Source organism: Prenolepis imparis, unplaced genomic scaffold (assembly GCF_030444845.1).
Source record: "Prenolepis imparis isolate NDT839.2.m4 unplaced genomic scaffold, iyPreImpa1.0 SCAF_10, whole genome shotgun sequence".
NCBI lineage: Eukaryota > Metazoa > Arthropoda > Insecta > Hymenoptera > Formicidae > Prenolepis > Prenolepis imparis.
Window position 1 is genome coordinate 16,956,811 of NW_028141168.1, and position 23,269 is coordinate 16,980,079.

The 23,269-nt window shown below is 28.6% G+C and overlaps 4 protein-coding genes across 9 annotated transcripts; 3 read left to right on the top strand and 1 right to left on the bottom strand.

Annotated features, from left to right (window-relative positions):
* The first annotated feature begins 85 nt into the window (after positions 1-85).
* Positions 86-3,426, top strand: Mppe (Metallophosphoesterase). Its single transcript, XM_083047659.1, has 8 exons — positions 86-451; positions 643-794; positions 1,699-1,908; positions 1,983-2,145; positions 2,241-2,372; positions 2,454-2,588; positions 2,661-2,892; positions 2,970-3,426. The coding sequence occupies exons 2-8, from the start codon at positions 778-780 to the stop codon at positions 3,140-3,142; spliced, it is 1,062 nt and encodes a 353-aa protein (XP_082903785.1). The 5' UTR covers positions 86-451; positions 643-777; the 3' UTR covers positions 3,143-3,426.
* Positions 3,427-4,563: 1,137 nt separating this feature from the next.
* On the top strand, positions 4,564-6,278 carry LOC145941535 (DNA polymerase beta). Its single transcript, XM_083047660.1, has 6 exons — positions 4,564-4,768; positions 4,883-5,082; positions 5,172-5,332; positions 5,393-5,687; positions 5,763-5,952; positions 6,033-6,278. The coding sequence occupies exons 1-6, from the start codon at positions 4,702-4,704 to the stop codon at positions 6,125-6,127; spliced, it is 1,008 nt and encodes a 335-aa protein (XP_082903786.1). The 5' UTR covers positions 4,564-4,701; the 3' UTR covers positions 6,128-6,278.
* Positions 6,279-6,286: 8 nt separating this feature from the next.
* Positions 6,287-10,399, bottom strand: LOC145941531 (heparan-alpha-glucosaminide N-acetyltransferase). 5 transcript variants are annotated; one of them, XM_083047652.1, is made up of 13 exons: positions 10,384-10,399; positions 9,552-9,957; positions 9,092-9,292; positions 8,895-9,004; positions 8,673-8,779; positions 8,483-8,592; positions 8,314-8,408; positions 8,126-8,233; positions 7,784-8,036; positions 7,410-7,704; positions 7,183-7,307; positions 6,899-7,082; positions 6,287-6,764 (listed from the first exon to the last, which is right to left on the bottom strand). In XM_083047652.1, the coding sequence occupies exons 3-13, from the start codon at positions 9,233-9,235 to the stop codon at positions 6,586-6,588; spliced, it is 1,710 nt and encodes a 569-aa protein (XP_082903778.1). In that variant the 5' UTR covers positions 9,236-9,292; positions 9,552-9,957; positions 10,384-10,399; the 3' UTR covers positions 6,287-6,585. The 5 variants fall into 5 exon arrangements, with proteins under 5 accessions (XP_082903778.1, XP_082903779.1, XP_082903781.1 ...); XM_083047653.1 differs by lacking the exon at positions 10,384-10,399 and having other exon boundaries at positions 9,552-9,999; XM_083047655.1 differs by lacking the exon at positions 10,384-10,399 and having other exon boundaries at positions 9,727-9,957.
* A 24-nt stretch (positions 10,400-10,423) lies between these two features.
* On the top strand, positions 10,424-18,408 carry LOC145941532 (caspase-1). Of its 2 annotated transcripts, XM_083047657.1 has the most exons (8): positions 10,424-10,833; positions 13,436-13,540; positions 14,806-14,985; positions 15,944-16,089; positions 16,551-16,792; positions 16,928-17,106; positions 17,191-17,329; positions 17,724-18,408. In XM_083047657.1, the coding sequence occupies exons 1-8, from the start codon at positions 10,786-10,788 to the stop codon at positions 17,981-17,983; spliced, it is 1,299 nt and encodes a 432-aa protein (XP_082903783.1). In that variant the 5' UTR covers positions 10,424-10,785; the 3' UTR covers positions 17,984-18,408. The 2 variants fall into 2 exon arrangements, with proteins under 2 accessions (XP_082903783.1, XP_082903784.1); XM_083047658.1 differs by lacking the exon at positions 13,436-13,540 and having other exon boundaries at positions 10,428-10,833; positions 17,724-18,407.
* The last annotated feature ends 4,861 nt before the right edge of the window (positions 18,409-23,269 follow it).

Below are 23,269 nucleotides of genomic sequence, written 5' to 3' on the forward strand. Positions count from 1 at the left end.
GATAACAGCAAACACTGCATATATATATATATATATATATATATATATATATATATAATATGTAATATAATGTATATATTGTTTTAAATGTAGTTATGACGCATCCTCATTTGTTGAACGTTTTGCTTTTAATTATTTTACTGATATTATACGAATCAAACGCCTAAGTTTACTTTGACAGATCTCAGGGATCAATAGCGATAGGATAACGAATATAGAGACAATTATGTTGCTGAAGTTTATCGGGCGCACCTTGTAATCGCATAACCTCTTATCGGATAAAAGTTAACCTAGTGCCAATATAACCAATACAGCTCTCTTGGTTGACGGCACATTAAACCCCCCCCAAAAAAAAGTTAACCTAAATAAATAAACTGAAGCTAGGATAGAAACTAATATGGACCACGCCAAGTATGGAACTGATTGAAAAAGGAAAAAATAAAAACTTATAGTAAGTGATGTAATTTTATTGCATAGACAAGAAAGATAATGTAAACAATTCTTGAAATTAATAAACGTCAAGATGTGCTAGATAACCTTATTTCTAGAATTGAAAATACTTTTTTAAAGAAAGAAAATGCATTACATTCCGCATGCAAATTTACAATAGTGTTTGTGTCAAATTAATAATTAATTTAACAGGTTAAAGAAAAAAAAATTGCATTGTGTGCCAACGACGCTATCAAGTCGGATAATATTGCCGGTAATAATAATATGCTAATGAATGAATTGAAGATTTAATTTTATACACGTCGTATAATGCTGTAAATCACGGAGATGTTCCGGCGAAATAGGTAATTATTTAATATACTTATCAATAACTACGTTGTCCTTTGAAAATACATTATTGTCAATACTAAATTAAAATTTAAATATATAAAAGATAGAGAAAGCCTGTTGATTTATAAATTATGATTACTAATCTTTGTCAATCAATTTCCAATTCAAATAAAATGAAAAACTTGTCGGTATAAATTTGCAACAAATTATTGATAATGTAATGAAAAAATATATATTATTAATTACAAACATCGTTTTATAGCTTGAATTATAACTTTAATCTTAAAAATTCACAAGAGTTGATTGATACATATATATACAGGATGTCCGATTACTGAGTGACTAACGCTTAAGGGTAGATTCCTGGGATCATTTGGAGATGATTTTTCCTCAGCAAAATTGTCGAGACACCAATAATTTTCGAGTTATAAGCGATTGAAAATAAAGGGTTTTTCGCAAACTAAGCCTTGTGGAAATAAAATATTAACAAAATCACATTCTTTAATTAATTTCAAGTAGAGTTTATTTATTTTAATAGAATTTTTATTTAAGGATTAGTTACAAAGATACATGATAGCAAAAATTGGGAACATGCAAAAAATGAAGGCCTTCCTCGACATTTTCGCTGAGGAAAAATCGTCTCCAAATAATCCCAGGAATCTACCCTTAAACGTTGGTCACTCAGGAATCGGACACCCTGTATATATCTGATATATCGAATCAATATAAAATAAAATATAACTATAATAAATAATCAGATTGAGCCAATAAAAGAGAATCTAGTTGTAATAAATGGAGCTATAATAATTAATGTCTTTGATTTCTTGCAAAAGCTACAGAATTATTTTCTAGTGTAATATATTATATTATGGAAGGACACAAGAGAATTATAAATAATTAATAAATTATATTCAACAGGTTGAAACACAGAATAATATCCATCGGTTTCATCATTCTTGCGACAATATTTTACAATGAATTTCTTGTATATGAAATACAAAAATTCAAATGGGCTATGCGCGAGTGTTCCGAATGCGTCAAGGTCCTTCTCGTTGCAGACCCGCAAATACTTGGAGAAAAGTATGAGAATTATTTTGGTTCATGGATAGCAAGATGGGACAGCGACAGGTATGATTCTATGAAATTTCACCTATATTAATCTCATTGTCAGTCTTATTCTAAAGCTTGTATTATGCTTTCAGGTACTTAGAGAAAACTTTCTCAAGAGCGGTAAAATATTCTCAACCACATGTTATTGCTTTTCTTGGTGATCTTATGGACGAAGGTCATATAGCTAATGCAGAAGATTTTGAAAGATATAAGAGGAGATTGGATTCGATATTTTCAATGCCGGAAGACATAATGGTATTTATTTTGGTCACATAATATCTTTTTTCCTTCTCACAAAAAGTTTATGTCTTATTGCTAGTAATTTATTTATTTATTTATTTTGTTTTTAGAAAATTTATTTACCAGGGGATAATGACATTGGAGGTGAGGACGATCGTGTCTCTCCCAACATTCATAAGAGATTCAATTTTGCATATACTCAGCCAGATACATTAGTTTATAAAACTGTTACCTTTTTCAAGGTAAATCTGAAACTTATAAATAACTAGATATATATTTTTGCACATTATTTAAGAAATAAATATGTATGTATTTTATTATAGATCAATAGATTAACGCGTACAATGCCAGAAGCGCCAAAGGATGCATTTCTTAACGATTATGCAGAAAGGAACACGACCAATGTTATTCTTAGTCATATGCCTCTGTTGTTTATGCCTGGCAGCTTTGTGCAAAATGTAATGTGCATTAAGATGAAAAAATTTATACACACTTTTCAGTTATTTACACTATATCACTATTTGTTATAGGTAATCAAAGAATTATCACCGCAAGTGATTTTTACTGCGCACGAACATAAAGCGATGCATGTAAGTCTAGACACGGCGACAGATCAATTAAGCGAGATTTGGATTCTTCCGCCATACGAAACACCTCTGTATCAATTAAGAATGGATGTAGGAGATATTCATGAAGTACAAATACCGACCTGTTCTTACAGAATGGGTACACCACATATGGGTTATGGACTCGCATATATAGGTATAAAATTAAATTTTCTAGAATATAAATTGGCAATTGTATGGCATATATGTATTGTGCGTATATATGTATTGCAGATACTCAAGAGAAAACCGTCGAGTTCACGATTTTATGGCTACCAGGCAGATTCCCGCAGCTACGTGCTTACATATTTATTGTTATATTGGTCATTGTACTTGCCACTTGTTCTTTTTTCTCAGGCTGCTGCGCGAAAAGCTATGCAACTTACAATCGTATACCTTCTGTATAGAGTAGTATACAATCAAAAGTACTTATCATGCTTAAATGATGAATTAACTTGGCGTAAATTAGATACAAAGATCCGTCCAGAAAATATGATTTCTTTATATTGTTTGTGTGTTAAATTCTGAGCAAAACGAAGCTATATATAATCATTTTTTAGATTTTTTTAGATTTTTTTTAGATTTTTTATTTTTTATGAGTTTATTACTTACTTTTTTTTTTTTTTAATAAGTAAATAATCATGAGTATAGTGATTTCAATAAAAACTTATTTTTATTAGATTTATATTTTCTACATAATCTCTTAAGTTTCTAAAGCAGGGTTTTAGAAACACTTTTAGAAAATTTTCTTTCCTAAAATTTTCTAAAATTATGTTGAAGATATATCCATCTTAATCATTGTATTCGCCATGCAATCGAACAATATGGTATAATGCCAAAACTTGTAATACTCTATTCAACAACAGTGCTAGTTGTAGAGATATATCAATGTGCTCCTTGAATGAATTCAAGTGACTAGCAAATTTCTTTATTATAAGAAATTGGATATACATTTAAAATACTGAATTATTTCTTACAACAATGTTTAATACAATTGCAGTATATGTTATGTTTGTCCTGAATTGGCTATTCTTTTTGTTAAGCTCTAAAGCCAGGATGCGGCAAAGTACTATAAATGAGTACATAGTGAGATTTTTAAAAAAATACTTCTGTTTTATTATGAACTTTCTATGTGTATGATGCCAAACTTTAACAAGACTTTTGCCATTGTCATTTAATTAAATAATTGAGTGATATAAAGACACGTTTATTCAAAATTTCGTCATATAATGCCAAGAAAAGAAATCCATCGATTGTACTTTCTTTTAGTTGAAGGAATAAGAGATTTTATCGTACCATATATATATACACATGTAAGATATAGAAATATAAGAAAGAATTGTTGAGCAAGAGTTTGTTTTAGAGGTAGATCAATTTATATATTTCTCCGGATCTATATACATCTTTGCCTGAAATAAATGTTAAATGTTAAATGTTGAAACAAATCTGTCGTTATAAATAATCTTATACATTTATAAAAATTATTTTTTTTTTTTTAATATATGATTTATTGTATATGTATTATTTTATGACATTATGTGTATGATTTATACCATTATTGTACCAAATTTTAATGATAAATCGAACAGATTTATTTATATATACATTATAAATATAAAATATATATACAAATATGCAATTTATATTTATTTTAATCGAAAAAAATGTCTTGAATATTCGTGTTATATGTATACATATTTTATATTTATGCGCGCATGTAAAAAAATATCTAAAGTGATTGGTGCGATTCGTGCAATTTGGCAGTATATACTTACGCCATCTGTCATTGGTTCATTTTGATGTAGCCGATGTTTTGCGAGAGGTTTTACAAGAATTGAATATTGTGTTTTCAAAATAAACCTTGAAATCTCTTACCCGGCACAGAATAACGATATTTTACAAAATTAAAACGTGAAAACTGAATCGATTATTTTTTCGAAATTTGCTTCGCATTTCTCCCTACGTAATGGGTAAAAGAAAAGCCACAGGCAATGCAAATAATCCAAATCAAGATTTGTGCGATTTTTTGTTGGGTAAGTATACTCTTATATGTGTTATAAAATAATTAACCTGTTAAAAAAAATAAACTTATTTCTTATATTACAAAAGAATATGTGTGATTACATATAAACAATATCTATTTCCAGAACTAGCAGATTTTGAGCGTAATGTTAGTAAAAATGTTTTCAAGTACAATGCGTATCGCAAAGCAGCTGGAACATTAAGCGCTTTACCAGAGAAAGTTTGGAGCGGAAAAGAAGCACAGAAATTACCTGGTATAGGGGTAAAAATCGCAACGAAGATAGATGAATTTCTTCAAACTGGAAAGCTGCAAAAACTGGAAGATGTACTTGAATCATTTTTATTTTTGTTATCTTATTAATGCAGATAAAAATGTAAATTTGCATAAATCTTTATATTATATTCCTTTTTCAGATTAGAAAAGATGAAAATAATATCGCTATTAATTTATTGGCTCGGGTATCTGGCATAGGTCCTGTCAAGGCCAAAGACTTAGTAGATGCTGGCATCAAAACATTGGAAGATCTTAAGAAACATCAAAACAAGCTCACACATCATCAAAAGCTGGGATTGAAGTATGAATCTAATCAATTCAAAAATTAGAGACATGTTGACTAACATGAAATTTTTTTTAGATATTTCGATGACTTTGAGAAGAAAATACCTAGAGCAGAAATTGTACAGATAGAGAAGATACTAAAAGATGCTATTAAAGAAATAAATCGCGATTACTTTGTTACTATTTGTGGAAGTTACAGACGAGGCAAAGAAGAAAGTGGAGATATTGATGTTCTCGTCACACATCCTGATTATATATCAGAAAGAAAAGATGCGAAAAAGAAAACTATATCATTGAAAACAATTGTCGAATGCCTTGAAAAGAAAACATTGATTACAGATACAATATCTCTTGGATCCACTAAATTCATGGTAGTGGAAATGAAACAAATAAAATACTTCTAGATACTCAATCATAATATATCAATTATAATATTGCTTTTGTAGGGAGTATGTCAATTATCGGAGGATAAACCTTTCAGGAGATTGGACATACGAATGACATTTTATTATCAATATTATTGTGCCATACTGTACTTTACAGGAAGTGATTTATTCAACAAAAATATGAGAGCACATGCATTAGAGAAGAAATACACTTTGAATGAATATGCACTTAAATCTCTTACAATTGAAGGTAGAATTGAAAAGAGAAATAAAATATAAAAGTATAACAATCTAAAATGTTTCATAGATTAAGAAAGGTTATATTTTCAGGTTGCCCAGGAGAACCTGAAAAAATTACATGCGAAGAAGATATCTTTAAGATCTTAGGTTTACCCTATAAAGATCCAAAAGACAGAAATGTATAAATGGTAAAATATTTCTATATCAAGGGTAATGTATTGCATAAATTATTTAATTTTATATTATTCGTATCATATTGTATAATTCAAAATTTATTGAAAAAGGATGTAATAATTGAATTCTATGTGAAAATTAATGTTGGAAATATAAAATATAGTTTGGCAAACTTTATAAAACCCTTTTATTTAGAAAATTAATACACAATAATACTTTGAATAGAAATTATTATATTATTTTATATCTGTTAATGAGCAATGATTTACGCAAATCTATACAATAGAACTATCTTCTCTTCCATTTTATCATTTCTTTTATCACATAACTTTGAATTGCTTTATCATTCGCATAATTCTATAAGCATGTATATCCACATTAGGTGTAACAATCTTCAATAATTTACTTAATCCTTCGCGAATCTGTTACTTTATAGATCAATTTTTAATATTATTTCCGATAGATAATTTTAAATAGATATAATAATGTCCTTCCTATAAAGCCAATATGCGATAATACCCCACAAAGTTGTAGTCCATAAATTCATAGCAAGGAACGACCAATGTGTAGGATGTGAGAATTTCCAAGCCCATGGGAATAACCCCTTGGTAATAATATGTCCGATATAAAGAGTAATTGGATTTAAACCTAAAAAAAAAAATGCAAAGCAAAATAAAGTCATTAATGTTAATTGCACTTTTAATGAATAAAAAAATATGATTATATTATTTAGGGGGTATTAGAAAAAGAAACAATTTATATTATTAAATAATATTACAAACCTGCATAAATAAATGGTGCTCCACTCCAATATTGCTTATAATCGACAAAGAAATGTAAGATTGCGTACAGTAAAAATGCAAAACAGGATGCAGTCAAAACAAACGAAAGTGACATCATTTTCTTGCTGACTGGTATCACTCCAGATTCTTTATCAAAATGACATAATAATCCAGCAATAATACCCTGTGTATAAACATAAATATCGATTATTATTGTATGATTATATAAATTATATATCTTCTTTTTATAATTGTCTTGTGTTACATAAAAAATTTAAGTTTACCGTGACTCCTGACCATAACAGCCAACGTACTACTCTAGCATTGCATTGAAAGTAAAGTAACAAGATCTTTCCGGCATGGACACCCAGGTATACAACAAGTATCATAGACATAGTATTCATTATACCTGTATTGTACAATATGTTACTTATAAACTTAGCGTTCATTAATTTAAAACTTTTAAACTTATTTAATTTTGTATCAGAAAGTTTTTTTTTTTATAATATACCTTCAGGATCGTGAGGTAAGATGGTACCATACACGGGATTTTGTATTTTGGAATACATATGACTTCCAAAGACAAGTCGATCTATATAACCAGCTGCGCCTCCAGTACAATTTGGGAATTTTCCGAAATTATAGTAACCACCAGGCCCCAAATATCCTGTTGGACAGTTCGGAACAGGCAGAAGAAACGTGATTAAGGTATGCGTCGCTACAATTGTCAAAATAATCAACCATTGCGCCCAATTGTTCAGGACATCTCGTAGAATTGTGAATCGACCAAACTGTAACAAATCATCCTAAAAGATTATTAATTATCACATATTAGTACCTTAACATATTCGTAATATTTTTGATAAAAGAAAATGCGATTTGAACCTGAGAGTGCATCTTCATAAACATAGTCTCGATTGTGGCGCATACGAAATACGATACAGCCAACAATTGAAGGACACCCGGAAAACGAAGATTCTTTAGTGAATCTATATCGGTCGAGTTTAACATCAATCCGAGAAGTATAAGGATAAACGCGCGCTGCAGGCAACGCAAAATAATTTTTTTGCGTGAGTTCGATACACGAAGCTCGGATCGTTTCGATATAGTAATCGATAATCCCATAATCCATGCAAACCTGAATTGCAATACATACAAGAGAATACAATGCTGCCAGTGTAGAACACAGAATGTATAAATAGCGCAATAGAGTAGTACAGATATTACCAAGGTAGTACTAAGTCTGCCACTGTCAAGCCATTCCATGCGCTGTGATTGAAAAACACATACTTGCCACCACCATTATTAACAAATATCATTAACAATATAGCAATCCTGAAATAATTTTTAAAAATATTTAGCACATTAAGTAGATATACATTAGGCATCATTTTATATGTGAAAGAAAAAGATACCCTCTGAATGTATCAACCGAACGAATTCTAGTACTAGATCTGTTTGTCCTAATGATTGGATTTGATGTCTCTGCTTCTTGAAGTCTATCCAAATCCTACGAGTATACAATATTCAACTTAAGAGAGATGCCCATGATTACATATAGTAATATACATTTATATAAATTACATCGTGTACGTTATCTGGAGATAATTTTCCTTTTATCACACGTATAATAACTTTGAAAGTTGCATATAAAATCATTAACAGAACGTATACCATGAAAGCTGTGAATATTGCTGCAAAGAAAATCATACGTTAAATAGTCTCGACTCTGGAAATTAATATTACAAAAAAATTGTAAAATCTTTCAACTTACGAAGGTAACTATTTACTGGTTCACGAATCGTATAAATCTCTGAGCATAAGTGTTCTTCAGAAATATTCCATCCATAACTTCCATGTTCTTTAAAGTTGTATGTAGTGCTGTAAACAAATTATATTACATTGTGATATACTTAATATATTTTGATAAGAAATATAAAATAATAATAATTAATTTTGCAGCAAGAGAGTTTGTATATGTGCTTTAATTACTTACCGACACACTTCGTGTGTATCTTTGTAAAATATATGCAGAGGATATTTTGTAGGTATGACTAATGGGGTATTTTGTTTTCCTGGTAAATAAGCCAGTGGTATGTCCTTGCACTACAATTACAAACAATAAAATTATTAATGCAATGTTAGTTTTAATAAAAAATTTTGTCTGTCAAATATATATATATATGTATATACCAAGTAGCATTCCAAGAGATGGGAATACAATGTGACAGATCTATTATATTCATTAACGATATTGAAACATGCTTCATCTATTCCAAGCGATTTGTTAGCATCGAGACAAGGATCGGTTACAATATGTTGATTTACAATAGACATGTTGCCATAAGTTTTGTCAAAATATTATCAATAGCTTGAAAGATTCTTCTAGGTTCACTGAAAAATAAATATATGTATATAACATAACCATTGCATAACCTAAAAAAAGAAGAGAAGGAAAAAAAAACAAATATTAAAGTGCAATGACGTGACAATTATGACAAGTACAAATTCTTCGTGAAAAATTTACTTAGCAAAAGTTTATATGTCAATGTTTAAAAAAAAAATAAATCAAAAATAAGGCAAAAATAATGGAAATTTATAAGATTAATACGCATTAACTTCTTACAGACTGAGTTTCACCAATCACACTGACCTACAATATATGTATATGTATAGCAATATACAATGACAATATAACAATCCAACAAGGTGACAAACGTGCGAATACGCTGGATGATGGAAAAAAAAACAAATTTCGAGATATATTTCGAGACGAGAATTTAATTTGTCACACAGTCGAGGCTACACTCGACAGACGATTCACTCACTATCTTCGCAATTGCGCATTTTCCTCATGGTTTTCCCGTCTGTAAACACAAACTGTAGCGAACGTGCATCGTGCACTTCTGCATCGATATCGATAAACGCATCCGCGATTAATCGTGAATTTCTCCTCGAGCGGCCAATCATTTTGAACTTTCAGATGCGCCTGGGACTTGGCAGAATTGGCGCGCGGAGAAATGACCCGGTCAAATTTATACTTTTTTTTCCAGTTTTTGCTGCAAAATAAAATGTCGGGAATAGTAAAAGTTGATTATATTCTTCTATAACAAATTGCGAACGAATAAAATTAGAGCGATATCGATGCTAATTTATATATTGAAGTACATATATATATATATTTATTTTTTAATAAGTCCATTTATAATTCGTCATTTTGTTCATAATATTAATTTTTATTAAGTCCACTTTAAATTTAAATTTAAAATTATAAATTACGAAAGAGAAAATTATTATATACATTTATATAATTTGATGTGCTGCGTAATAATACGCAAAACTCGACACAAATCAGAATACAAACGCAGATATATATATATATATATATATATATATATATATGTATATATGTATATAGAGGATACATATATAAAACTATAAACTCCGTCCTAAACTCTGTAGAGAATTATAGATAATAATGTTACTTATACTGTGTTTACAACAGCGACCTTCCCAAGGTTTTCGATTATTGCGTATCAAAGCCACGAACATCCTGCGATATGTGACAAAGGTATTGCGGTTGGACGAACAATAACGCACTTCTTCACCGGCTGTTTGGCTGTGCGACACGGACGCGATAAAAATCAAACGTGATAAAAACTGATAAGCCGATTCTTGGTAGGGGAGTTCGATAATCGCACAGATGATATCTGGTGGTGGATTGAATCATCCGAGATTGGCCCTTTTACAGTTGTCTCGTAGACTTGACATCGCATTCTTGACATAGTCTCTTCTCCTCGTAGAATTTTTGTCGACGTACTTAAAGACGCAATCAAGTTTCAGTGATCTCGGTGTATAATATAATTTTATAATTTTGTCTTCACGATATGGAAACCTTAACGATCGATAGCGAAGGCGAAGCCGAGATATCACAGGTAAGAAAATTGCGATATCAAAAAAAAGAGCAGAACTCGCAAAAATGATAATTTTGATAAATTTAATTTTTTATATCGGAAATTTATTAGGACCATCAAAGATTTAAAGTATTATAATGTGTCGATCAATTCAATAGCGATTCCAAGTATTATGTACGTATGAGAGAGAAAGAAAATGTATGCTACATCAATCATTGCGCCATTTCTTTATCTTTATTATATAAAACAATATATACATATATATATATATATGATATTTATATTAATCACAAATTCTTAGTTAAGACAATATGTCTATACATTTATTTTAATTATGAATTTGTGACTAATATAAATTATAGTGAAAATTCAGTGTAATATAAATTTAGTGCAACGAAAACAAAAATTTATATATATTTTACGCAACAAAAGTATACATTCATGTTTTTTCCTCTGCGTTTATCTCATTCTTTTTTTTTTCTAATAATAAAATATTGCTAAATTTCATCTTTAAATTTTCTCTCGATCTTTAAGAAGAAATCAATCAAAAACATTTGTCGTTTGTTAATAAAATAATGCGCAAAATGAAACATTCTGTACAATTTTAAATAAATATCATTACAGTTGCTAAAAAAATTAAAAGTGATAATCCAAATCATCGACAAAAGTGGTTCATTTCATTATCAACAATTATTTTCTCTAATCTGAAAAGGGATGACTAATTCGGTAGCTTAATAATAGTCTGCAACATTTTTCGCAATATAGTCATAAAGGCTTTGTTGCATATCAATACTCTTGGTTAATTCATTTTTATTATCGCGATTGCTACCTTTTATAGATTGCTCCACTAAAGATAGATAAGGAAGATTGATTTAATCAGTTAATATTAATAATTGTCAATATAAAACTTGCTCCTACTAGAATATAAATATGCATATATAATATAGTTATATTAGAATATAGAGACAGATACATAAATTTATATTATTTTATTATTTATTACATTATCAATAAATTTTTCATCTTTCTGTCCTGTGCAACAAAATTTAGATTTTTGCAAATTGGCATAATTACGACGATCATGTTACAAATATTATAATTTGTAAACTTGTAAAAGATATGATGATTAAATTATTACGTAAATTAATACTTTATCTTCAACAATTATCGATTTTTATTTTTACTCAAATATTTTTGTATGTACATTGAATTTATGCACAAAATCATCTTATTGCATTAGAAATAGTAGATACCTAATTTTTAAAATGTCTTCTACACTCTTTTGCCTACAACGTATAAGGGAACTGGGCCTAATTAATACATTCCTAATACTGTATTGTATCTTTGTCCTTCTGTATTAATAAGTGCAGTACACTCTCTAACAGAAGCTGCGCTAGCTGCATCTTAACTCCTTTGTGCAGTGTCACGTTAGTCATCTGGTTGTGGAAGCGAACGGAGTCAATCGAAATTATTTCAGTTTTGAATATCTAAAAAAATTTTTTGCATATGCTTAAGTGTTTAGATTTGTATGTAGATGTTTTAAATAAAAATATTGATATTTAAAAATATGTAATTTCAGTTTAAAATGTAATCTGTCATTATAATTTAAAATTTTGTAATATTTTATAATTTATTTATATTTTGTGTTCGAATTATAATTTATCAAATTTATATTATTTTTATGAGATTAACATTTCTCTAAAAAGTTCTTTACTTTGACTTTTTTTATATGTATTGATTTAATGAATTAAAATTAATATTTTTTTCAATAAACTATAATTTTTAAAAAGTTAAGAATGAGATGTACGATATTAGGAACATAGTGTATCCGATATCGGAAATTACAATTTTTTATACTTCCACTTAAAAAATGAATTATATTATCGAAAAAGTTTTGTTTATTTTTTAAAATTATAGAAATTTATGTGAACCACGTAATTTATTCAATTTTTATTTTCTAAAAAAAATTTGTTCAAATGAGGGGCTTTAAAAATGGGTTTAATATTAGGCAAGTAAGGTTTTCTTACTTCCAATATGCAATCCTTCCTTGAATCATTTTTATGTAAGCTTTTCGTATACTTAAATTTTGTAAATACTGCATCGGTCACTTTATACAAATCATAATTATAAAATATATTTATATATACACTCACATACACGCACGCATGCTCGCACAAACAAAGAATAATTCGTATGAATCATGATGACCAATGTTTATGTTTGTATATTAAAAAAAAAAAATATATATATATATATATATATAAGTTGACAGATAAGATACTTTCTTCTTATAAGTTTGAATCTCTTCATTTACTATAGTACACGTTTTGACACTGGCAGAAAATTTATCTTCTGAAAAGTAGTCAATATTTTTTAGCATAAACACGTACATACACATTTTAAATTGTGTATTACATACAATTCATATGAGTTAAATTGGATATTGATTCAAAGGACTCCCAAAATCATGTCATCGAAATTGAATTCAAAACTTAAGCAACGCATTAATCTGGAATTTCTCGTCAAATTGAAAACAAATTCGTTCGAATCTCTTCGTCTACTAAGAAAAGTATACGGAAAGAATTGTATGTCACGTGTTCAAATTTTAAAATTGCACAAGCAGTTCACCGACTGTGTAGATAACGATGAACATCATGAATGTTGGTGGAAAACGATGGAAAATGTCACAAGGCTCAAAGAACTTGTCCGGAAAGACAGTTGTATCGCTGTGAGTAATGATAGTAAACTAATCTAATAACTGAATTCTCTCTAACAACAAATGAGACTTTTCTACATCAAAAAATATATCACAACTTTTCAATTAAGCAATCTTTATTCGACAAACATATCATGTTAATACTCAATAAATAGCTTCAATAGATTTATCGCTCTTTTAATTTCTTTTTTTCTTTAAAGTAAAAAAAGGGTTTCTGGAAGAAAATATATTTTTTAGAAATTAATAAAAGAATAGCGCGAATTTAATAAAATTATATAAAAAATATACAAGAAAGCAATATATTAAAAAGGAAAGTTAAAATAAAAGTTAATATGTTTGAAAAATAAAGCATAAATAAATGTATCGACATTTAATCATTTACAATACTTATCAATAAATATCAATACAGTCACAATCATACACACCCACAATTGTGCATAATAATCAATAAATTTTAATTAAAACGCAGTTATTTGTCGTCAACGACAAGGTATGATATATTGTGAAGTCGTTTATGATGATCTTTAAATATTTCATTAAATATTTGTTTTGCGCATGTTATCGCGTTGGAACCCCTATGTTATTGTCCTGCTATGATTACTATTTCGTATTGGAGGCATTAGATTGGTTGACATCGGATAAAAAGATTTTATTAAATTTCTTATATAAACACTTCTAAAGCATATATGTATAAGCACATATCTTTATTCTGATATACATTTATACTGTATGTATACTGATATACATTTTATTCTGATATACACATATACTATATTAGAATAATATAATAATGGCTTTAATGGTTTTTTAAATTTCATACTTTGGATAGGATATTTTGGTAGTAGAATTCGGTAGAATTTAATAAAATTATTTACTTCGCGCAAAGAAGTGTATTGTATAGTAAAGTGTATATATTTTATATGAAAAAAATGTAATTTTATTAACCGCTTCTGTATTAGCAAATGATTATTCTGATATAGTTCATTTTTCTCCTTTGCTGTATTCAACATACTTAATGATTTGTTGTCTTCAATAATATTATCTTTGTATCTCTCTTACATATGTATATTACATACCTTTCTCTTATATACGTATATGTACTCTTTTTCTACTTCTTTGTTATTCTTTCTTTTCATTACTTCATTATATATTCTTAGCTTTTACTTTTCAAGTAGATTTTTAATATTTAATTATTATTTCATGTCCAATATACTATAAAAGGAATATCTTTTTGATATAATAAAGTAAATAAATAAATAAATAATTCCAATTTTTAGATGGATGATGATGAGATGTTTATCGAAAATGTTGCGTCATCGAATGCATCTTCTAAATACTTGGCTAGATCCAATTCGGTAATAGATTCAATCGGCACTAGAAATCTGACCGCAGATAGTACAGACACTGTGACTTCATGCCGATACCGAAGCAAATCTTTATCCACTTCAGATTATTATGTACGTATACTCATGACAAAATCCTTTGCGATAAGCTAAATAAATTCCAAGTAGCTGTCAATTGCATATAATTTGTTACAAATTATATACAATTACGTCATTTTCGATCATCGAAAACTGAAATCAGAGTACAGAGATCACAGAAAAACAAAATCTTATGAATAATAGGTATATAAAATAAAGATTTCTCATGTAATTTATTCGTATGACTGAAATACATCTTTATTCGAATACTTTATTTTATTGCATTTAAATAACTTTTATCCAGATAATTATTTACATATAATATTCTCTTTATCTTTTATTCATATAAATTATAAATCTATATTATTCGTATAAAAAATAATTATTTTTACAAATAATAGTAATAAAAACGCAAGTAAGCGCTGTTTTATTGATTCAAAATTGGTCAAGAATGTTTTTTTCAATCCTTAAAGTATATCCAAACAAAATAATTAACAAAGTAAAATTAAATTATTTCTAATTTTTTAAATCAAAGCTTTTACATTTAATGAAAATTCTAATAATTTAAAATTATGATTTAATTAAATCTTTAAATGTGTTAGATATAAACACGCATGAGAACAAAATAGATTTAATAATAATAATAAAGTTAATAAAACATAAGTAATAATATAATAAAATATATAACAAATAAGTAAGAATTTCATACTTTTCTTCTTTTATATAATGATGCAAACAATGAATCTAATAAAAATTGATCCAAATAATGTCTAAAGTAGAAAATAAAATAGATAAGATAATTTTTGAAATAAAAGATAAAATAGATAAGAAATATATTATAAGTAATACACATATATGTTCTAACTCATATATCGGATATAATCGGACAGAATTAAATCAGTCCCCGCGAGATTGATAATATTCGATTAAATAAACGGGCGCCGGGCTTCATGCACATAATGAATCTAAAGCTGTTCCTTTTTTATTTTATCAGACATCGCCGGAGGAAGATCAAGAGCAAGATTTGGACAAACCGGACATCGCGGAAACGCTCAAGGACTGCACGAAGAAATCAGATTTAATCGACGCCAATATTTTCCCAAATCTTAATATGACCGAGGATAACAATTCGATTAATAAGTAAGAAGAGATTATTTATTAATTTGCATTTATAAAGACAGTTATCAACTGTAAAACCAAATGATCCAATCTGATATTTTATCAACTTTATAATCATTTTATATTATAACAATAAGAAAGATAATTACATAGAATATAACTAAACGATTAAACTCAGACTGAACAGAAAATTAAAGTCTTGGTAAAAGAATGATAAAAGTGTAAGAATTTTAATAAACATATAAATACTATGTATAAATAAATGCGCGCGAAAATACTTATTAAAATTACTACTAAAAAAGTTTACACACACACACACACACACATATTTGATATTACTGATATCAGCGACGAATAAAAGCCGCAAATGTTACTTGAATTAAAATTTATGTTAATTTTAAGAACCAAAAAATTGTATGTCAAATTTTACACAAGTTATACTTTCTCACTTGATTAAATTTTATTTTCTTTTTTATTCTCAGACCTTCGACATCTGCTGTAGTCATGCCAGTGCCGATAGATGCTGATCGCTATAACATGAATCACAAACATCGCGGCAAGTGCATAATCTTCAATCATGAGGAATTTGACGAAAATGTTGACAAACGTGAAGGTTCGACAATAGACGTGATGAGATTGCAAAAGAGTTTTGGTAGACTCGGATTTGATATTGAAATTCAAAATAACTTAAGCCACCTAGAAATTATGGACAAAATAGAGAAAAGTGAGCAATATTGTTAATTTACCTTTCTTTTTTATTTTTAATTGCATTTTACTGTAATATGTGTAAATATGAATTATATGTTCACTTAATTAAAAACTTTGATGTTTAATTTAGTTAATGAATTATATATTACAGTGAGCCAATATGACCACACGAATAACGACTGTCTTTGCGTTATCGTGCTAACTCATGGACTCCAAAACGACTTGATATGGGCGAAAGACGTCGCCTACAAATCCGATAAAATTTGGAAACCATTTACCGCCGATAAGTGTACAACACTCGCGGGAAAGCCAAAATTGTTCTTTCTGCAGGTAAAGCAACATTTTTCTCAAGTTTTATTTAATTTCTAAACTTTATTTTATTCAGCTTGCTTACTTAGTCTGATATTTCTTCAGGCTTGTAGAGGAGATCAGGTCGATAGCGGTGTAGTATTGTCTCCTCGCACTTTGGCACCATCGGAAGCAACCGATACTGTCACATCATACAAAATTCCCACTCACGCAGATTTTTTAATAGCTCACAGTTCGGTTCAAGGTAAGTATTAAATATTTATTCTAATATGCTCTTCTCACGATGTACAGAAACTGCTCACGATGTACATCAACAATCTAATTTTCTGCGAGTATATATACATATCTCCCTCGTTAATTTGAACATGCATAGGTACATATATATTTTATTTAAATTATATTAATTATATAAAATTAATAACTTATATAAAATTTTAAAATTGCAAAGTTTATTACAATTCTCTGTAATAAAATACGACTTGTTGGAAAAGGAAGAGATTTTGTAAAATGGAAGAAAATAGAATATTTTTAATTAAACAAAATTTTAGTAACAAAATTTTTAAAACAAAACTGATCTCTAAACTCTAGAATACTCGAAAATAATAAACACGTTTAACGTAATTCTTTTATATGTCTAGATTTTTACACTTGGAGGAATCCTGTAGAAGGCACATGGTATATACAATGCTTATGCAAAGTCCTAGATGAATACGGGACAGAGATGGATTTGATGAGCATGCTGACATTAACAGCACGGAAAGTTGCCACCGATTTCGCTTCTATTTATCCCACGGATAAGTCTATGCACGATAAGAAGCAAGTGCCATCAGTAACGACGATGTTAATCAGATCCGTTTACTTTCCACCAAAATTGAACGAAAAAATAACTACAGGGTAAATTATCAAATCATGAGAAATGTTCTGAAAATATAATAAAGCTAAGAGATAAATATGAGATGTGACATTTTATAATTACTTTAATAGCTAACAATATAAATAATTATATTAGAAATCTGTATTGAGAGAAATATTAGAAAATCTGCGTGAGTATAAGAATTTTATACGATGTGACAGTATCGGTTGCTTCCGATGGTTTCAAAGTGCGAGGAGACAATACTACACCGCTATCGATCTAATCACTTTTGCAAGCCTGAAGAAATATCAGACTAAATAAGCAAGCTAAATAAAATAAGAGTAAAAAATGAAAAGATAATAAGTAATATAATTACTTATTAGCTATTAAAGTAATTATAAACTATCATATTTCTCTCCTAGCTTATTATCTTTTCAGAACATGTCTCACGATTTGATAATTTACTTTTAACGTATATATTATAGCTAATTACTTCAGCTATTAGCATTCATTTTATTAATAAAATAAATTCCATATACATATGTATATGCGTTGGAAGACTTTAAACAATTTTTCTTTTCTTTTTTTTTTTTTTTTTTTTTAAGATATTAATACGTTCATTTATTTCAAATTAATAAAATAATTATTATAAGTTTATAGTGGAATTGTATGAGAGTTACAAACTCTGAGAGAATTATTGTGCTTTCATATTCATTTATATAAAATAAATATATTTATGTAATAGATTATTTCATAACATTTTTTTTATTTTGTACATAAAAATTTTTTAAAATATACATATTAACGAGAAAGGTATATATTTTTAAGTATATTCAATATATATTATAATAACTAATAGAATAAGTTTTATATTATAGATTAAAAATAATGAATAACAATGGATTACATGATTTATATATTATATATCGATCACTCGCAATGATAGTTTACTCGTATATTTAGTCATTGCTTTATCGGAAGTTTAAAAGATCTTTAAATAATGAAATATTGTTACGTTACAAATAAACTATCCGCTTTAATTTATGTAAATTAGAATTTAAAAATAATTATTGCAATGTAAAAAAATTATACTATCAATTACATTATAAGGCACAAAATGTACTTGAATACTACTATAATATATATATGACAGATACATATATTTAAAATTATTTTTTCATATGAAATAGAAATAGTACTTTTTTTCCTATTTTTTTCGTAATTATAATACAATTAAAAATTATAAAATTATAAAATAAAAACAAAATATTATAAAATAATTATATATATATATATATATATATATATATATATATATAAATTAAAGCGGATAGTTTATTTGTAACGTTACAATATTTCGTTATTTAAAGATCTTTTAAATTCCCGATAAGGCTAAATATACAAGGATTTATTGCGCGAGTGATCGATATATAATATATCATGTAATTGTTATCCATTATATTATTACGATTACATGTATCTTTAATCTCATTTATATTCTTCGATTAGCATTTGAAATAATAAACGATATTTTTTTTAATGAAGAAAATATAATTAATTTTCGACATTACATATGCCCGACAAATGCAAACTAATTATAAAAATATCGAGTAAAAGAAACGCAAATAACAGCCTCTGTAAAAATGATTTTAAAGTATAAAAAAAAAGTTGTTAGCGAATGTAAAGTACATGTATTAATGGGTAGTTATTTAATATGCTCTCTACGGCGTAATATTTTTTTTTAATATAATAGGAGGCTTTGGAAAAGAGACCAGAATTCACCGCGTCATCAGACGCAAAAAATCCATGGAAATAAAAGGAACGATTATAAATTATTTTCGAGAATTTTGAAATTTTGTGTGAAAGAATTCCTTATTTATCATCTCGGAAATGTCTCTACTCTCACCTTGTCCAATGCACCGCTCTTCGTTCCTTCTTTACAGTTCGTACTAATCATCTGTGACATTTTCTCTCTCGATTCTTCTCGTCATCGTCTCTTTTTCTTTCTTTTTTCTTTCTCCTTCGTCTAATCTAATACTTTTCACGATAGCTCATTGCGCCATTCAACCGAATTCGATCCCCCCAACATTTAATTGAGCGTCGACCGCCTACAGGCCGAAAGCGATACAGCTTGTTGAGTGTGCGAAAACGACACCGTCCCCCATCCGCCACCGCAACATCGTTAACGCGTTCATTATTGACACGAGAGAGAAACCATTATGCCGTTGCATACAGCGTAATTATCTTTAGTCTCGACTTCTGTAAAAAAAGTGGCCAAATTAAAAAAAAATTGATTGCCAACGTCGTTTCGTAAAATTATAAAATAAAAAATCCTCAAAGCCTTCAAGGTCTCAGGATGGCACAAGCGGAGATTAATGTAAATTTTGGCAAATATTGTTTTTTTTCAACGTAGAAATATAATTAATTGTATTATTTATATATTATTAATTTTATCATTAATTTTGGATATTATAAATTGATAAAAATCATGAGTGAAAGAGAAAACGCAAAGTAGGTTTAAAGAATAAGTGTCTAGAGTCTAGAAAATAACCTGTGTATTTATATAACTTGAAATCAATTCGCTCAATTTTTTTCAATTTATTTTTGCGAATTAAGTTTTACGCGCGGGGATGTGAAAAAGTTGTAGTTCTCATCAGTCTAGCACGTTTAAGAATTATCGGCGTTGACGCACGTTGTGTCGATCGCACCCTCTGAGGGAAAAAAACCTCTGTCAAGCTCAGAGCCTGAAGAACAGGGTCACGGCGTATCTTCAAGGTGTGTAATTATCGTCGATTGGCTTTGCGAGAGCGTGCGCTTAGGTATGATCAGATCTTTGCGTAGAATGCGCGATCAATTCCTATCGTGGGCGATAAAAATTAGTTTTTACGTTGCATACGCTGATCTAATTACGTCGATTAGAAGAGACAAGGCATTTAATTCTATTATTACTTTCAAAGATTTCCTTCAACGTGTTTGCGCAATTATATATCATTGTTAGTTATCTCGTTTCGAAATAAGCCTCGTACGATTGAAAAAAATACAACTATATCTAGAATAACAATAATGGAAATCCTCGAAAGTAATGGAATCTCTCTATCAATTACAGTACGTATTAGAAAGCTGCAAATAAAAATAATATTACAAAGGGATAATTGAAACGAATTAACAATTAGTTGAATTAGTGTAAGTCCGCTGTTATTCTCATCATCTCTTGAGCTGATGATCAGAGTTTATAGCCTTCAGAAGAATTTCCATGATAAGACGTATTGAAATTCGGAGTAGAACGAGATGAGAGAGAGAGTGTGTGTGTGTGTTATCATATTAAAATATTAATCGGTATTTCAAAAGAACGACAAAGCTGAAATCTCCCAAGAACTCTAGACTACAGAGCGCGTTTCGGAAGCTGCGAGTGGATCAGGACGAGGGTGGTGACAAGCAGGGCGAGGGTCTGACGGTTCTGGTCGCGGAGGGAGCCTAAGGACCAGGAGTTTGCGCGAACAGATCAATACGGCTATCCCCTCGCCCCCGTACATGGACATGTTTCCCTCTCACTAGCTCTGTCTCTTTCTCTTTCTCTTTCTGTTTTCATTTCACGTTTTCTTACTCTCTTTCTCGCTCTTTTTTCCTTCTTCCCTTTTTACCCCCTTTTCCCTTCTTTCTTCTTTTTCTCTTTATCTCTTGTTCGCTCGTTCTTTTTCTTTCTCTCTATTTCTATCTACTTATCTATCTATCGATCTAACTATCTCCCTATCTTTCTCTTTCTCTTTCTCTTTCTTTTGCTCTCTCTATTCCTTTTGTACATCCTTTTGTATTTTGTTTCTATTTTTTTAGATGTTATTTCTAATTTACTTAATATAAAAATGATGTCTTTCAACTATATATTCTATAAATAAGATTATCTTTTATAAATTATTCTAGGATTTTAAATTTAGATCTAGGATTAAGTAAAGTACATCCCTTTTGTCTATTTGTTTTCCTTTTTCTTAGAATAAACTTATAATATAGTTATTATATGTATCTAAGGAGATTTCATGTAGTCTAGAATAAATTTATCTATATATTTTCTTTTATTTTTATCTATTTTACATTTTTACATCTATCTCTATTTATTTGTTCAAATTTTTCCTTCTCTCTTGATCCATAATCCTTATATTCTTTTTCTTTACGAATTACTTATTACATAAATTCCTTTTACTAACCCATATTCCCTATTATACTTTCTATTAATATTCTCATTCGATCGAATCTCCCAAAGACTCTTTAGTTCCATCTTAAACTCAAGCGAATATTTTCAATTTGTTCCTGATATATTCTAGAATTTGTCTACGTAACATATTTTCTGTTTTTTTTTTATTTTCCATTTTTGATAAGAATTTTTATGAATCTTTTTAGAATCCATCTATTCGCTGTTTTTCGATATCTTCTGCAGCATTGGTAGCATCGGTTGACACTGCATCTGTCACGATGAAACATTGACCCACCCAGCGTAACTATCTTTCTCTACTTTTGTCAATTTTTTTCTTTCTCATTCTTTCACATTTTTTCTCTTATATTTTCTTTCTTTTTCCTTAAGAATCGCAGGTCTCTATCCGCTCCATCGGACCTTCTCTTTCGCTCGATCTCCCTCTTCCATCACGGCCCGTAGATGGATCAGCTCTTCCTCTCTTTTACTCTGTCACTCTTTGCTCATATATAAGGTGTTGAAAAATTATTCTTATCACTTTTGATTGACGACTTTTAAATATTTCTATAGAAAAGATCTTATTCTTTGTTCGTTTTCTTTGCATTTTTTTTAATAATCAACATTAAATATTTTAATAATTAATTTTTGGGTTTAAATTCTATTTAAGATATTCTATTTAAAAATAATTATTTATAAAGTATTTTAGCTTAAGTAATTCTATCTATGTACTTTTAAAGGGGTTGTAATTCGTAAAAAAATTTTTATATATAATTCTTATTTGTTATAATTTTCAATAATTATTTTAATAATTGTCGAATGAAAATTGTGACAACCCTTGTGTGTGTCAAATACAGCTTATTCTGCAAGATTGAGATTCTGAATGATGATCACTTGTCCCACTTTACGATCGATCTGAAATTTTTTTCTCTTCATACACGATACTCAACACACAATAATATTTCCGTGGGATGTACAGAATGTTATTTTTATGTAGAATTATCTCGTTATTGATACAACTAAAAACAGGAATCATTCTACAACTTGGGATAAAATTATTTCACACAAATTTTATTTTATGAAAAAAATTAATTTTGAAAATTAACAATTATTGTTAATCTTGAACATTTTTAATTATCTCGCGACATAAG

What these genes read in the sequence shown, in the direction of transcription:
- LOC145941532 (XM_083047657.1), top strand. Translation starts at nt 10,786, where the DNA reads ATGGAAACCTTAACGATCGATAGCGAAGGCGAAGCCGAGATATCACAG. An exon ending in GGAAAGACAGTTGTATCGCT is followed by an intron (nt 13,541 to 14,805) that starts GTGAGTAATGAT and finishes TCCAATTTTTAG; the next exon opens with ATGGATGATGATGAGATGTT. An exon ending in TATGGACAAAATAGAGAAAA is followed by an intron (nt 16,793 to 16,927) that starts GTGAGCAATATT and finishes TATATATTACAG; the next exon opens with TGAGCCAATATGACCACACG.
- LOC145941535 (XM_083047660.1), top strand. Translation starts at nt 4,702, where the DNA reads ATGGGTAAAAGAAAAGCCACAGGCAATGCAAATAATCCAAATCAAGAT. An exon ending in AGCTGCAAAAACTGGAAGAT is followed by an intron (nt 5,083 to 5,171) that starts GTACTTGAATCA and finishes TTCCTTTTTCAG; the next exon opens with ATTAGAAAAGATGAAAATAA. An exon ending in CATCAAAAGCTGGGATTGAA is followed by an intron (nt 5,333 to 5,392) that starts GTATGAATCTAA and finishes AATTTTTTTTAG; the next exon opens with ATATTTCGATGACTTTGAGA.
- Mppe (XM_083047659.1), top strand. An exon ending in CAATGCCGGAAGACATAATG is followed by an intron (nt 2,146 to 2,240) that starts GTATTTATTTTG and finishes TTTTGTTTTTAG; the next exon opens with AAAATTTATTTACCAGGGGA. An exon ending in CTGGCAGCTTTGTGCAAAAT is followed by an intron (nt 2,589 to 2,660) that starts GTAATGTGCATT and finishes TATTTGTTATAG; the next exon opens with GTAATCAAAGAATTATCACC.
- LOC145941531 (XM_083047652.1), bottom strand. Translation starts at nt 9,235, where the DNA reads ATGTCTATTGTAAATCAACATATTGTAACCGATCCTTGTCTCGATGCT. An exon ending in ACCAGTAAATAGTTACCTTC is followed by an intron (nt 8,593 to 8,672) that starts GTAAGTTGAAAG and finishes TTTTCTTTGCAG; the next exon opens with CAATATTCACAGCTTTCATG. An exon ending in TGTTATGGTCAGGAGTCACG is followed by an intron (nt 7,083 to 7,182) that starts GTAAACTTAAAT and finishes GTTTATACACAG; the next exon opens with GGTATTATTGCTGGATTATT.